At 46.9% G+C, this 14936-nt stretch overlaps 1 protein-coding gene across 3 annotated transcripts; it reads left to right on the top strand.

Moving 5' to 3' along the window:
• The first annotated feature begins 4 nt into the window (after positions 1 to 4).
• CDCA3 (cell division cycle associated 3) lies at positions 5 to 13806 on the top strand. 3 transcript variants are annotated; one of them, XM_048821113.2, is made up of 6 exons: positions 5 to 280; positions 843 to 1022; positions 1317 to 1452; positions 1953 to 2237; positions 12559 to 12680; positions 13345 to 13806. In XM_048821113.2, exons 2-6 carry the CDS (start codon positions 903 to 905, stop codon positions 13486 to 13488), a joined length of 807 nt encoding a protein of 268 aa, XP_048677070.1. In that variant the 5' UTR covers positions 5 to 280; positions 843 to 902; the 3' UTR covers positions 13489 to 13806. The 3 variants fall into 3 exon arrangements, with proteins under 3 accessions (XP_048677070.1, XP_048677059.1, XP_048677080.1); XM_048821102.2 differs by lacking the exon at positions 5 to 280 and adding an exon at positions 428 to 534; XM_048821123.2 differs by lacking the exon at positions 5 to 280 and having other exon boundaries at positions 630 to 1022.
• Positions 13807 to 14936: the final 1130 nt, after the last annotated feature.

The following is a 14936-nucleotide window of genomic DNA, read 5'->3' as shown; positions in this document are numbered from 1 at the left end:
TGCCCTGCTCGCCCTATCAAAATTGCCCTTTGTATACGGACAGGCTCCTAGGACAATCTGGTAGAGACGTCTAAACCTCCAGCCAATGCAAGCGCAAGAGTCCCTTGGGGCGGAGTCGCTGGGAGTTGGACAGCCATACCTGTCGAATGAGGGAAAGCCAATGAGTCACGGAAGCCTGACGACCCCGCCAATAGAAGATGATAAAGGCTAGGCCAGGAAATAGCCAATCAGATTGGGGAAAAAATTAAATTCCAGCGCCTAGGCAACAGAGAGGGAGGAGGTACGGTCTTTATGAATGATGTTGCGCTAAGGGTTTCGCTGTCCCGTTAATGGGAGGTTAAGAGGTGGGATTACGCAGTGATTGGCACGGAGATTGGCTAATGAGCGCACGTCATAGGAAGCCTGGTGTATATTGGGGGCGGGAGCCCTCCACCTTCGCCAGGGAGGGAGCGGCAGACAGACGGCTGGCTGGCTGGGCCAATGGGGGCGCGGCGAGGGCGGGAGATTTGAATCGCGGCGGAGGTTGGGCCCGAGGTGAGGCTAGGCGGGCGCTTCCCGCGCGCTGGGGCTGGAGACCCGCGGGGGAGCTGCTGGCGGAGTGTCAGCCGTTCCCGGGCTGTGTGCGCTAGCGGGGTGGGGGGCTGACGGAGTCAGGCCCGGGCGCTGCTGCCCGGCGTCCCTGCCGCAGAGTGGTGAAGGGAGATGCGCGAAGCCAGCCCTGCCCAGCACCTGAGCAGGCGGAGGGCCGCCTCCAGCTGCCCTGCTTAGCAGCGGAGGGGTCGGTGGGTCGCTGCCGCGGGCGGTGCCTGCGGTTAACTCCGCAGTATTTCCATTTTCCTCAGGGCTCCCAGCTGAAGGCGGACTCTGGCGTGGAGGACTCGCCGCTCCTGCTGCCAGCAGCCATGGGGGCTGCTGAGAGCTTCCCAGCTACGCCCACTTCGAAACCCTTCCTCAACAAGCACCTGGCACACGTCAGCGACCCCCGGTCCCCCACACCTGGGATCCTGAGGACCCCCATTGAGGTAAGAGGCGATCACAGGTTCATCCTGCCTGTGCCAGCCCCAGTCAGACTAAAAACAGGACTGTCCAGTCTGGTGTCCTTACCCAGTCCTTCCGCTCCCTACCCCTGCAAATCAGACTCTCTCACTCAGTATGTCTCACCCAGACCAGTGGGCCTGTCTAGTCCTCTGCTGCTCATCTGAGAAGGATCTGAACATCAGTTCTGCTTTGTCTTTGCCCACTATGCATCTGTCTCCCTGCTCTGGTCACAGTGCCTGAGCTATGTCCATTTGTGCCCGACTCCATCTCTTTTTCAGGTGGAGAGCTCCCCTCAGAGAAGCCCCTTGGCTGAGCCCCAGGAAGTGGTGACGGCAGCTGAACAGAGCCAGAGTTGGGACCCTCGATCGCCAACCCTCGGTATCTCACGCACCCCTATGAAGGCTGTGATGGCTGGTAAGTATATGTTTTCTTTTGGAATGTGGCTTGTCGTATGGGCAGATCAGGGTTTCGGGCAGAATCATTGTCTTCATTCCATTTCTTGGGGGCTCTGGGCCTTTCCCTTATGGAGACTGCTCCCCAGACTCCCAGATCCTTCAGGACTGGGGATGGTTCCTGAGCTCCTTTCCCTGGTTCAGTGTACCCTGTTCACACACTGCCTCCTAACCACCACAGTTCCCTCAGGTTTTGTGCCCTCTAGATATTTACAGGTGATTCTTGTTTTATCTTCTTTATTGTTGGCTCTGTTGAGCTGGGTGAACTTAGCTATTGAAGTCTCCCACCAGAATTTCACCACTCTGGCTCCCTGAGCATTTCTTAATTCTTCTCTGAGCACACTTCAGTTTGTCACTACCTTTCTGAGATTGAAGGGTCCAGAGCTGAGTACACTAACTCAGGTGTGGTCTTGCCCCCTCCCCTGGGTCTGATAAGGTGTCTTATCCTCACCTTCTCCCCAGACACCATAAATTGTTTGGTGAAGCAGCTCAGTGAGGCCTTTGGGGCAGAGACCATGGAGCAGGAGTCACTGCTGGAGGAGCCATTAGACCAGGGACCAAATCTTGGAGCTGCCTGTGCTCCAGAGGAGGAGACAAATGGAAAGAACCTTCGGGGGGAAGGCTCTGCCAGGGATGCGTCTCAGGAAAAGATCCCCATGTGGGGTGAGGAGAAACAGCCACCTTCCAACACTTGTACTCAGCCTTTAATGAGACCAGCTCGCTTCACTGACCCACCCCGCACCTCAGGTAAGTGTATGGGTTTGGGGCCTCCCCTGGTGTGGGGATTGGACTTCTGGGGAACTGACAGGGGTCTCTGTTGTGGTCACCCAATGGAGGATATGATTAAGGAGGTGAGAGGGGCCAGGATGTGGAGAGGGTGTCAGTGTGGGGTGAGAGGGGGTCTAGAACAAGTGAGAGGGATCTCCCTCAAAGGTCCTAATGGGGAGTAGTGTGTTTGCATGTGTCCTCAGGAAAAGTGAGTTAATCCTAGAAAGCAGCAGCATTGGCCCCCTCTTACTCCCTGTGCCCCTCACAGCCTGCATGTGGGCAAGGAAATGAGTTTAAGGTTCAGCTGGAATTGTGCAGTCTTGCAGAGGTGTAAGAGTGGAAAACCCCAGGGTCCTAGTCTAGTTCTGAAAGGGGAGAAAATGTGGACAGACAGATGGGTTCAGGACCCAACTCCCCCAACCACATCCCCAGAGCCATTCTGGTTTGCTTCTCCATAACAGTTTTTTGTGCATCTCACCCTGCCCTACAGACACCGGTTGCTGTCTTCATCACCCTACCCTGCTTCCTTCCACCCCTTTATATTCCAGATGAAGCACATCCACTGTCTCCTTTCCCCACCACCAGCCCCATGCTGTTAATTCCCTGCCTGCCCCTCTCTGTTATGTTTTAATTGGCTGTTAAGTCATCAGGACCAGATTGTATTCATCCAAGAGTTCTTAGGGAACTTAAATGTGAAATTGCAGAACTACTAACTGTGGCTTGTAACCTATCATTTAAATCAGCTTTTGTTCCAAATGACTTGAGGATAGCTGATGTAACGCCAATTTTTTAAAAGGGCTCCAGAGATGATCCTGGTAATTACATGGGAGTAAGCCTGGCTTCAGTGCTGGGTAAACTAGTTGAAACTACAGTAACTCCTCACTTAACGTTGTCCCAGTTAACGTTGTTGATCAATTAGAGAACATGCTCATTTAAAGTTGCGAAATGCTCCCTTATAATGTTGTTTGACAGCCGCCTGCTTTGTTCACTGCTTGCAGAAAAAGCAGCCTGTTGGAGCTAGCTGGTGGGGGCTTGGAACCAGGGTGGACCAGCAGCCCCCATCAGCTCCCCCAAGTTCCCTATGCGGCAGCCGCCCAGCAGGCTATCAATTACCGGCAGTTCAGCTGTCCCTCCCACTACTGCCATGTGCTGCTCCTGACTTCTGCCTTGGAGCTTCTCCTGGTTGCTGTGTTGGGGAAAGGGGGGGCTAAGGTCAGTGTGTCCCCCTCCCTCCTGCCCCCGCATGCTTATGCACAGGGCTCAGGACGGAGGAAGCTTGCTGGCAGCAGCTGCTGTCTCAACTTGCTGATCTACTTAAAAAGGCAATGTACTTAGAGTGGGGTCAGCGCACTTAAAGGGGCAATGCGCATCTCCCTCTCTCGCACAGGAGCCAGCAAACAGAGCTGTAAACAGGGGAGTTTGAGTGAGAGTTTGCAAGGGGAGTTTGTGGGGAAGACTAAGAGAGCCAGACAGAGGAACAGACAGGCTAGTGAAGGGAGTGTGTGGTGGTCTGGCAGTGTTTTGGTGCTCGTTGGGGGTTTGTTTTGCTTGGGTGGTGGTGGTTTGGTTTGTGTTTCCCAGTCTAACAGGACTTAAGTGAGAAGGCTATGACAGATACAGAGGCAGCAGTGGTAGTGACCCAAGTAGTGGAAGACATAATGAGGATGACTGGATGTGGAAGCTGTGGCATGTACATGATCCTGGAGGGGGTACCTGAAAAGAGTTTCATCTGCATGAAGTGCCACCTGATAGAGCTGATGGAAGAAAAGATCTGAGGATTGGAGATGCAGGTAGAAACTCTGGTCGAGTTTAGAAGGGGGTTCGCGCGGATGATGGAGCAAAGACATGAGAGGCTGAAGGGAAAAGCTCAGACTTGCAGATGGAAGCAGGACCAAAGAACTCTGAGGGGAGACTGCTGGGTGAGGAGAGTGGACAGTGGAAACATGTGACTAAGAGAACCAGGCAGAGGAAAAGACGGGCTAGTGAAGGAGAAATAGAACTCAGGAACAGGTTTGCGGAGTTGGAAAATGAAGAAGGGGCACCGCAGGTGGTCACTGAAGGTGAGAGGGCAAGGAAGAAAAGAGCAGCTAGTCCTATAGGAAGAGGGGAAGAGTCAATAGAGAGAACACCAAAAATGAGCCCCAGGAGGATACAGGATGGATTGCAGAGAATTGCAAGGGACAATAGGAATCGAGAGGACTTGCAGCCAGAGGGAACAGGGGATAGACCGCAGAATCGCACCATCACCAGGAAAAGGCAGGACTACGTGATTGGGGACTCCTTACTGAGAAGAAATAGACAGGCCTGTAACCAGAGCTGATCCAAAGAACAGAAGGGTGTGCTGTCTGCCAGGTGCTAAGATACGGGATGTGGACCTGAGGCTGAAGAGGATCCTAACGGGAAAGAATCCACTGATTGTCCTTCATGTGGGAACAAATGATACTACTAGATTCTCACTGAAACGTATCAAGGGATACTATGCCAGACTGGGGAAGACACTTAAGGAAATCGAGGCTCAGGTGATCTTCAGTGGGATTCTGCCTGTTCCTAGAGAAGGGCAACAAAGGTGTGACAAGATTATGATGATCAACAGATGGCTCAGGCAGTGGTGCTATAAGGAGGGGTTTGGGATGTTTGGCCACTGGGAAGCATTCCTGGACAGAGGACTGTTCTCTCGGGATGGACTTCACCTGAGTAGGGAGGGAAATGGACTTATGGCTGGAGTCTGGCACAACTGATTAAGAGAACTTTAAACTAGGAATCTGGGGGAGATGGTTGGGAGAGGTCCAGGTAATCTCCACGCCGGATTTTAACATTGAGAGGGAAGAAAATGAAATAAAGGATACAGCCATGGATAGGAGAATGGACATAAGGAGGAAGGGTAGTGTAGATACCAGTCTAATAGGTGATATTGGCAGTAGAATGTCTGTGCCTAATAGGGTAAAGAATGTGAGAGAAGACAAACAGCAAAAATTAAGATGTTTGTATACTAATGCGAGGAGCCTAGGTAACAAAATGGAGGAACTAGAGCTATTGGTGCAGTAAGTGAAACCAGATATAGGGGTAAACAGAAACACGGTGGAATAGTAGTCATGACTGGAATACGGGTATTGAAGGGTATGTGCTATTTAGGGAAGACAGAAATAAAGGCAAAGGTGGTGGAGTAGCATTGTATATCAATGATGAGGTAGACTGCAAAGAAATAAGTGATGGAATGGATAAGACAGTGTCTGTCTGGGCAAAAATCACAATGGAGAAGAAAGCTACTAGAGCCTCCCCTGGGATAGTGCTTGGGGTGTGCTATAGACCGCCGATATCCAATTTGGATATGGATAGAGACCTCTTTAATGTTTTTAATTAAGTAAATACTAATGGGAATTATGTGATCGTGGTAGATTTTAACTTCCCAGATACAGACTGGAGGACAAGTGCTAGTAACCATAATAGGGCTCAGATTTTCCTGGATGCGATAGCTGATGGACTCCTTCACCAAGTTGTTGCTGAACAAACAAGAGGGGATGCCATTTTAGATTTGATTTTGGTGAGTAGTGAGGACCTCAGAGAAGAAATGGTTGTAGGGGACAACCTTGGTTCGAGTGATCATGAGCTAATTCAGTTCAAACTAAATGGAAGGATAAACAAAAATAAATCTGATTAGGGCTTTTGATTTCAAAAGGGCTAATGTTAAAAAATTAAGGAAACTAGTTAGGGAAGTGGATTGGACTGAAGAATTTGTGGATCTAAAGGCGGAGGAGGCCTGGAATTACTTCAAGTCAAGGTTGCAGAAACTATCCAAAGCCTGCATCCCAAGAAAAGGGAAAAAACTTATAGGCAGGAGTTGTAGACCAAGCTGGATGAGCAAGCATCTTGGAGAGGTGATTTAAGAAAAAGCAGAAAGCCTACAAGGAGTGGAAGATGGGAGGGATCAGCAAGGAAAGCTACCTTATTGAGGTCAGAACATGTAGGGATAAAGTGAGAGAGGCCCAAAAGCCATGTAGAGTTGGACCTTGCAAAGGGAATTAAAACCAGTAGTAAAAGGTTCCATAGCCATATAAATAAGAAGAAAACAAAGAAAGAAGAAGTGGGACCGCTAAACACTGAGGATGGAGTGGAGGTTAATGATGATTTAGGCATGGCCCAATATCTAAACAAATACTTTGCCTCAGTCTTTAATGAGGAGCTTAGGGATAATGGTAGGCTGACAAATGGGAATGAGATATGGAGGTAGATATTACCACATCCGAGGTAGAAGCCAAACTCTAACAGCTTAATGGGACTAAATCAGGGGGCCCAGATAATATTCATCCAAGAATATTAAAGGAACTGGCACATGAAATTGCAAGCCCATTAGCAAGAATTTGTCATGAATCTGTAAACTCAGGGGTTGTAACGTATGACTGGAGAATTGTTAACATCGTTCCTATTTTTAAGAAAGGGGGAAAAATGTGATCCGGATAACTACAGGTCTATTAGTTTGACATCTGTAGTATGCAAGGTCTTGGAAAAATTCTTGAAGGAGAAAGAAGCTAAGGACATTGAGATCAATGGTAATTGGAACAAAATACAACATGGTTTTACAAAAGGTAGATCATGCCAAACCGACCTGATCTCCTTCTTTGAGAAGGTAACAGATTTTTTTTGACAAAGGAAACGCAGTGGATTTACTTCAATTTCAGTAAGGCATTTGATACAGTTCCACAGGGGGAATTATTAGCTAAATTGAAAGAGATGGGGATCAATATGAAAATTGAAAGGTGGATAAGGAACTGGTTAAAGGGGAGACTACAACGGGTCATACTGAAAGGTGAACTGCCAGGCTGGAAGGAGGTTACTAGCAGAGTTCCTCGGATTGGTTTTGGGACCAATCTTATTTAATCTTTTTATTACTGACCTTGGCACAAAAAGTGGGAATGTGCTAATAAAGTTTGCAGATGACACGAAGCTGGGAGGTATTGCCAATACAGAGAGGCACCGGAATATCCTACAAGAAGATCTGGATGACCTTGTAAACTGGAGTAATAGTAATAGGATGAAATTTAATAGTGAAAAGTGAAAGGTCATGCATTTAGGGATTAATAACAAGAATTTTTGTTATAAACTGGGGACGCATCACTTGGAAGTAACAGAGGAGGAGAAGGACCTTGGAGTATTGGTTGATCACAGGATGACTATGAGCTGCCAATGTGATATGGCTGTGAAAAAAGCTAATGCGGTCTTTGGATGCATCAGGCGAGGTATTTCCAGTAGAGATAAGGAGGTGTTAGTACCGTTATACAAGGCACTGATGAGACCTCATCTGGAATATTGTGTGCAGTTCTGGTCTCCCATGTTTAAGAAGGATGAATTCAAACTGGAACAGGTACAGAGAAGGGCTACTAGGATGATCCGAGGAATGGAATAGCTGTCTTATGAAAAAGAAGCCCTTGAGGAATTCCACCATGATTTCAACAATTTCCATCCCACCATCAACCTCAGCCTAGACCAATCCACACAAACTGTCCTTTTCCTTGACGCTACTGTGCTAATAAGCGATGGTCACATAAACACCACCCTATACTGGAAACCTACTGACCGCTATACTTGCCTCCATGCCTCCAGCTTCCATCCAGGACACACCACACGATCCATTGTCTACAGTCAAGCTCTAAGATACAACCGCATTTGCTCCAACCCCTCAGACAGAGACAAACACCTACAAGATCTCTATCAAGCATTCTTAAAACTACAGTGCCCACCTGCTGAAGTGAGGAAACAGATTGACAGAGCCAGAAGAGTACCCAGAAGTCACCTACTACAGGACAGGCCCAACAAAGAAAATAATAGAACGCCACTAGCTGTCACCTTCAGCCCCCAACTAAAACCTTTCCAGCGCATCATCAAAGATCTACAACCTATCCTGAAAAATGATCCCTCACTCTCACAGATCTTGGGAGACAGACCAGTCCTCGCTTACAGACAGCCCCTGCAACCTGAAGCAAATACTGTCCAGCAACCACACAACAAAAACAACTAACCCAGGAACCTATCCTTGCAACAAAGCCTGATGCCAACTCTGTCCACATATTTATTCAAGTGACATCATAGGACCTAATCACATTAGCCATGCATCAGGGGCTCATGTACCTGCACATCTACCAATGTGATATATGCCATCATCTGCCATATACATTGACCAAACCGGACAGTCTCTACTCAAAAGAATAAATGGACGCAAATCTGACCTCAGGAATCATAATATTCAAAAACCAGTAGGAGAACACTTCAACCTCTCTGGTCACTCAGTAACAAACTTAAAGGTGGCAATTTTGCAACAGAAAAGCTTCAAAAACAGACTCCAACAAGAAACTGCTGAGCTTGAATTAATATGCGAACTAGATACCATTAACTTGGGTTTGAATAGAGACTGGGAGTGGCTGGGTCATTACACATATTTAAATCTATTTCCCCATGTTAAGTATCCTCACACCTTCTTGTCAACTGTCTAAATGGGCCATCTTGATTATCACTACAAAAGTTTTTTTATCTCCTGCTGATAATAGCTCATCTTTAATTAATTAACCTGGCTTTGTGCTGGAAATGGCCCACCTGTTGATCACTTTAGATAAGCTATTACCAGCAGGACAGTGGGGTGGGAGGAGGTATTGTTTCATATTCTCTGTGTGTATATAAAGTCTGCTGCAGTTTCCACGGTATACATCTGATGAAGTGAGCTGTAGCTCACGAAAGCTCATGCTCAAATAAATTGGTTAGTCTCTAAGGTGCCACAAGTACTCCTTTTCTTTTTGCGAATACAGACTAACACGGCTGTTCCTCTGAAATCTGTAGCCTCTTACAGTTACTTCCACCTTTTCATGTTCTCTGTATGTATATATCTTCTTACTATACGTTCCATTCTATGTATCCGATGAAGTGGGCTGTAGCCCATGAAAGCTTATGCTCAAATAATTTGTCAGTCTCTAAAGTGCCACAAGTACTCCAGTTCTTTTTGCAGATACAGACTAACATGGCTGCTACTCTGAAACCTGTCCTATGGAAGGAGACTCAAAGAGCTTGGCTTGTTTAGCCTAACCAAAAGAAGGCTGAGGGGAGATATGATTGCTCTATATAAATATACCAAAGGGATAAATACCAGGGAGGGGGAGGAATTATTTAAGCTCAGTACCAACGTGGACACAAGAACAAATGGATATAAACTGGCCATCAGAAAGTTTAGACTTGAAATTAGATGAAGGTTTCTAACCATCAGAGGAGTGAAGTTGTAGAACAGCCTTCCAAGGGGAGCAAAGGAGGCAAAAGACTTATCTGGCTTCAAGACTAAGCTTGATAAGTTTATGGAGGGGATGGTGTGATGGGATAAACTAATAGCCTAATTTTGGCAATCTTTGACTATTAGTGGTAAATATGCCCAATTGCCTGTGATGGGACACTAGATAGGTGGGATCTGAGTTACTACAGAGAATTCTTTCCTGGCTGGTGTCTGGCTGGTGAGTCTTGCCCACATGCTCAGGGTTTAGCTGATCGCCATATTTGCAGCTGGGAAGGAATTTTCCTCCAGGGCAGATTGGCAGAGGCCCTGGGGGTTTTTCGCCTTCCTCTGCAGCGTGGGGCATGGGTCACTTGTTGGAGGATTCTCTGCACCTTGAAGTCTTTAAATTACGAGTTGAGGACTTCAGTAGCTCAGACATAGTTCAGAGGTTTGTTACAGGGGTCGGTGGGTGAGATTCTGTGGCCTGCGGTGTGTAGGAGGTCAGACTAGACTATCATAATAGTCCCTTCTGACCTTAAAGTTTATGAATCTATGAGCCTCTCATAGGGTGTGTGTCTGTCTCTGTTTGCCACGCTGTCTCCCCTCCCTCCATTTGTGCTGCCTTGTAGAGTGTGAGGCTACATTAACAACAATGTGTTAACCACTAAGGGCTCAGTCGAGTGCTAGTTCATCATTTAGCAGTAAGGCATTCCCTGGGAAATATCTCACCCTCTCTTACCCTCTGGCTCCACCACCTCAACCATGCTTCATAATCATCATTGCTGTGTATAGTATTAAATTGTTTGTTTAAAACTTATAGTGCGTGTGTGTGTATGTATGTGTGTGTGTATATATATATATATATATATATATATATATATATAGTCTTTTATCTGGTGGGGAAAAAAAATTCCCTGGAACCTAACCCTTCCCCCCCCCCATTTACATTAATTCTTATGGGGAAATTGGATTTGCTTAACATCGTTTCACTTAACATCGCATTTTTCAGAAACATAACTACAACATTAAGTGAGGAGTTACTGGACAGTAAAGAACAAAATTGTCAGACACCTAGATGAACATAATTTGTTGGGGATGAGTCAACATGGTTTTTGTGAGGCATGATTTCCCTTTACTAATCTACTAGAATTCTTTGAGGGGGTCAACAAACATGTGGACAAGGGGATCCAGTGGATATAATGTACTTAAATTTTCAGAAAACCTTTGACAAGGTCCCTCACTAAAGACTCTTAAACAAAGTAAGATGTCATGGAATAAGAGGGAAGGTAGTCTCATGGATTAGTAACTGGTTAAAAGTTAGGAAACAAAGGGTAGAAATAAATGGTCAGTTTTCAAAATGGAGAGAGGTAAATAGTGGTGTCCCCCAAGAGTCTGTACTGGACCTAGTCCTATTCAATATATTCATAAATGATCTGGAAAAGGTGGTAAACAGTGAGGTGGCAAAATTTGCAGAACTAATCAAGATACTAGACTTCAGTCCAAAGCAGACTGCGAAGTGCTACAAAGGGAATTCACAAAACTGTGTGACTGGGCAACAAAATGGCAGATGAAATTTAATATTGATAAATGCAAAATAATGCACATTGGAAAACATAATCCCAACTATACATATAAAATGATAGGGTCTAAATTAGCTATTACCAATCAAGAAAGAAATCTTAGAGTCATTGTGGATAGTTCTCTGAAAATATCCACTCAATGTGCAGCGGCAGTCAAAAAGGCTAACAATGTTGGGAAACATTAATAAAGGGATAGATAAGACAGAAAATATCATATTGCTTCTATATAAATCCATGGTACGCCCACATCTCAAATACTTTGTGCAGATGTGGTTGCCCCATCTCAAAAAAGAGAGATTGGAATTGGAAAAGGTTCAAAAAAGGGCAACAAAAATGATTAGGGGTATGGAACGGCTGCCATATGAGGAGGGATTAATAAGACTGGGACTTTTCCTCTTGGAAAAGAGACTAAAGGAGGATATAATAGAGGTCTATAAGATCGTGACTGATGTGGAGAAAGTAAATAAGGAAGTGTTATTTACTCATAACACAAGAACTAGGGGTCACCAAATGAAATTAATAGGCAGCAGGTTTAAAACAAAAGGAAATATTTTTTTTCACACAACACACAGTTAACCTGTGGAACTCTTAGCCAGAGGATGTTGTGAAGGCCAAGACTATAACAGGGCTAAAAACAGAACTAGATAAGTTCCTGGAGGTTAGGTTCATCAATGCCTACTAGTGAGGATGGACAAGGATGGCGTCCCTAGCCTCTGTTTGCCAGAAGCTGGGAATGGGTGACAGAGGATGGATCATTCAGTGATTGCCTGTTATGTTCAGTTCCTCTGGGGCATCTGGCATTGGCCACTGTTGGAAGATAGAATATTGGGTTAGATGGGCCTTTGGTCTGACCCAGTATGGCTGTTCTGATGTAGGAGAGAAGGAGAAAGATGCATGATAAAAAGCATTGCTAGTTTTAAGTGAAGCGCATTTAACTGGTAAGGTTAGCCAACTGCTACTGGGTTGAGGGGCACAGTTTGTGGTGTGCCTCAGCCAGAGATGGCAGTTTGCTCAAGAGAATGTCTACAGGTGAGAGGTGAAGGGGCTGTAATATGGGAGCGCAGTTTGGAGAGGAGTTTCCTCTATGTGAGGCAGGACCTGTATCCTTGCTTATGAGCAGGGGGAGAAACTCTAGCAGGTGGCAGTGACAGGGCAGAGGGACCCCATAGCCCTCAGGTGGGGAGAGTAACAAAGGATGTGGGAGATGACAGTGAGATTAGGGAGCCATTGGACCAGTTTACCTCTGTGTGGGGTGGATTTGAGCCTTTAAAACAGGATTGAGCTCTTTTTAAATAAGATGCTTTAGTTTACTCACAAGGCATTGGGTGGTGCAGAAGTCACTAGCTGAAATTCTCTGGCCTGTGCTATGCAGGAGGTCAGACTAGATTATCATAAAGGGCAGAAGGGACTATAAAATTGCTGAACCTCTAACTGAAGTGCAGCTGCTATTGATTGCGACTTTCTTTCTCTCCAGGGGGCAAACCCACAAGACGCAAGGCCAGCAACAAAGTCTTGGCAGCCTCTGGTGGTACCGGGCGCTCTCCCCTCAGCATCCTACAGGACGACAATTCCCCAAGTACTCTCACTCCTCGCCAGGTGAGGAGTCTTAGTGGGAGTCTTGTGGGATGAGGCATTAGGACCCCATTAGGGGCAGAGTGGGGATGGAGCTCCTTCAGGTTCTAAACACCCCATGAACTCAGTTCAGAATTGTTTCACCCCAGGCCTGGCCCATTCCCCAGAACTCCTGGATGCTAATTTCCTAAACGATGGGGCTCCAGTCTCTTTGGAGAGATGACTCGGGCTCACAGACCCCTCAGTGCTGAGAGTTGGTTTCTAAGTTCCTTTTCCCTTTTTGGTCTTATCCTCTTAAACTCCCACTAAATAACCTGCTGTGCCTCCACTCTCCCCCCACACCAGGTTTGAGCCTCCTCAGACACTTGCAGATGGTCCTCACACCTCTCACCAGATCATGGCTTTGCTATGCTGGGTATGCCTTCCTCTTTGAAAATCTTCCCAGACCCTGGCAAGGAGGTGTTTACCAGCCCCTGTGAGATGTATCAAGGCGTAGATGTAGCCAGAGGGATTTTAAAATGTTTGTTCACCTCATGGCCCCTGCATATTTCTGACCTCTGCCTACCTTGAAAGGACTGAGGGGCCTAGAGCTGGGTGCAGTATCCCATGTAGGGTCTCACCAGAGCCCCAGAGAGGAACACTTCAGACTAACTTGCCTTTGCACTTGGTAATATTCTCTCCTCTCCAGGGTAAGAGGCACCCACCGCTGTCAGAGAACCCGAGGGAGTGGAAGGAGGTGGCAGCAGATCCAGGGTGCAGCCTCAAATCAGGGGGCCGAGCCTGGAATAACTTGAACAAAGAGAATCAACATTGTCACTTGGTGGAGAATTAAAGGGTTTGGGGGGTCAGCTTTCCCTTGGACTCCTGACAATAACCCTTTCTTCTATCTATGCTTCTGGAATGGAGCCTTCTAAGGACAAAGGATCCTGCCCTTTTGGGTAGGGACACCCTGGGCCTGTAGTTTCTTCTCACCCAACCTTTACAGGGGGAGAGGATGAACAATAGCTCCTTTTCTCTCCCCTAATTTTATGCATCTCTCTTTTCATGTACAGGTTTCTGTGCTATGTGGCTGTTGGTCTCTGAAACCTCACTTGCACTGCCTCAATGTATAAGCCCATGCATGTGGTAAATAAACACATTTTAAAGACCATCTGGCTGCACTAGTGTCTTGCTGCATCCTACCAGGGCTAGCAGTCACCTCCTTGCCCAGTGCCTGTCCAGTTGCTGAATCTTGGGCCCAAAACCATTAGGTTCTTATGGGAGGAATCCCCCACCAACCTTGAAGGGAAGTAGAAACTGATCTCCAGCATGCAATGGCATATGCCATTTGAGCCAGGGTCTGTGACATGCTAAGAGTGGTAGTCACTAGTGAAGTGAGAAGAAATATTGCATATGGGGAGCTATAGTCAAAGGTTAAGAGCTGTTCTGGGGCTAGGGGGGTACCTCACTTTAGAATGAGAATATGGCATGCTGGGAGTTGTACCCCTCCACTCCTGAGCATTGCATGCTGGATGTTGTCTCTTTGGCATGGTAGTTTCTGTTGTAAGTGTGGTCATAACTGCTTTGTTGCTGCCTCTGGCATCTCATGTGGTTAGGCCCTTTCTTAGCTACACCAAACTGGGACCCCAGGAAGGTGTCTGATGGCTGGCTGCTGGCTCAGAATTTCCTGAGCTTGATGGAGGGGCCTTCCCACATCCTCAGCCCCCTGAGAGTCTTTCAGTGGCTGACTGTAGCAAATCTCAATCTCCTGCTCCCAACTTGACCCCTTGTGTACTCCAGAGGGAGCAGCCACGTGTTTGACATAGGGTGGAAGAAGGGGGAGACTGAATAGGACCTCCCAGGGCATCAAGAGAGGGGGAGGCCCATGATTTCTCCCTCCTCTGGGGCCTGCCTCAGATTGAGGGGCTAGAGCTGAGTGCAGTAGACACCTAGGAGTTCCCAGATGATTATCCCCTGTGTTCCCCAGCACCATTTGAAGTAGCTCAGTCCAGTGTCTATCTCAAATGATGTAGCACACGCATCTCACTTGATCTCTTTATTTTGCCTGAAACTCCTGTATGATAGTTATGTCTTGAAAGCAGGGGCTGAGGTGGTCTACAGGCTAATGCAAGAGCAATACACAGCATATGTGGGTGAGGGGAAGGGTATAGCTACAGGAATATAAATAAAAATAAATTAACATTTCCCTACCCTTGATGCCCTAGATGTGGCAGTAAACTCCCCACCCCCATTTGATGCATAGATAAAACAGCTAACTGGTGCGGGGGAGGGAGGAGCCCC

The sequence above is a fragment of the Caretta caretta genome, chromosome 1, assembly GCF_965140235.1.
Source record: "Caretta caretta isolate rCarCar2 chromosome 1, rCarCar1.hap1, whole genome shotgun sequence".
In the NCBI taxonomy this organism is placed as follows: domain Eukaryota; kingdom Metazoa; phylum Chordata; order Testudines; family Cheloniidae; genus Caretta; species Caretta caretta.
This window is presented reverse-complemented; position numbering and strand designations above follow the sequence as displayed.

Excerpts from the sequence above, each read along its gene's own strand:
- CDCA3 (XM_048821113.2), top strand. The coding sequence starts at position 903 with ATGGGGGCTGCTGAGAGCTTCCCAGCTACGCCCACTTCGAAACCCTTC. Across the intron at positions 2,238-12,558 it reads TGACCCACCCCGCACCTCAG|GGGGCAAACCCACAAGACGC; the intron begins GTAAGTGTATGG and ends CTTTCTCTCCAG. Across the intron at positions 12,681-13,344 it reads GTACTCTCACTCCTCGCCAG|GGTAAGAGGCACCCACCGCT; the intron begins GTGAGGAGTCTT and ends TCTCCTCTCCAG.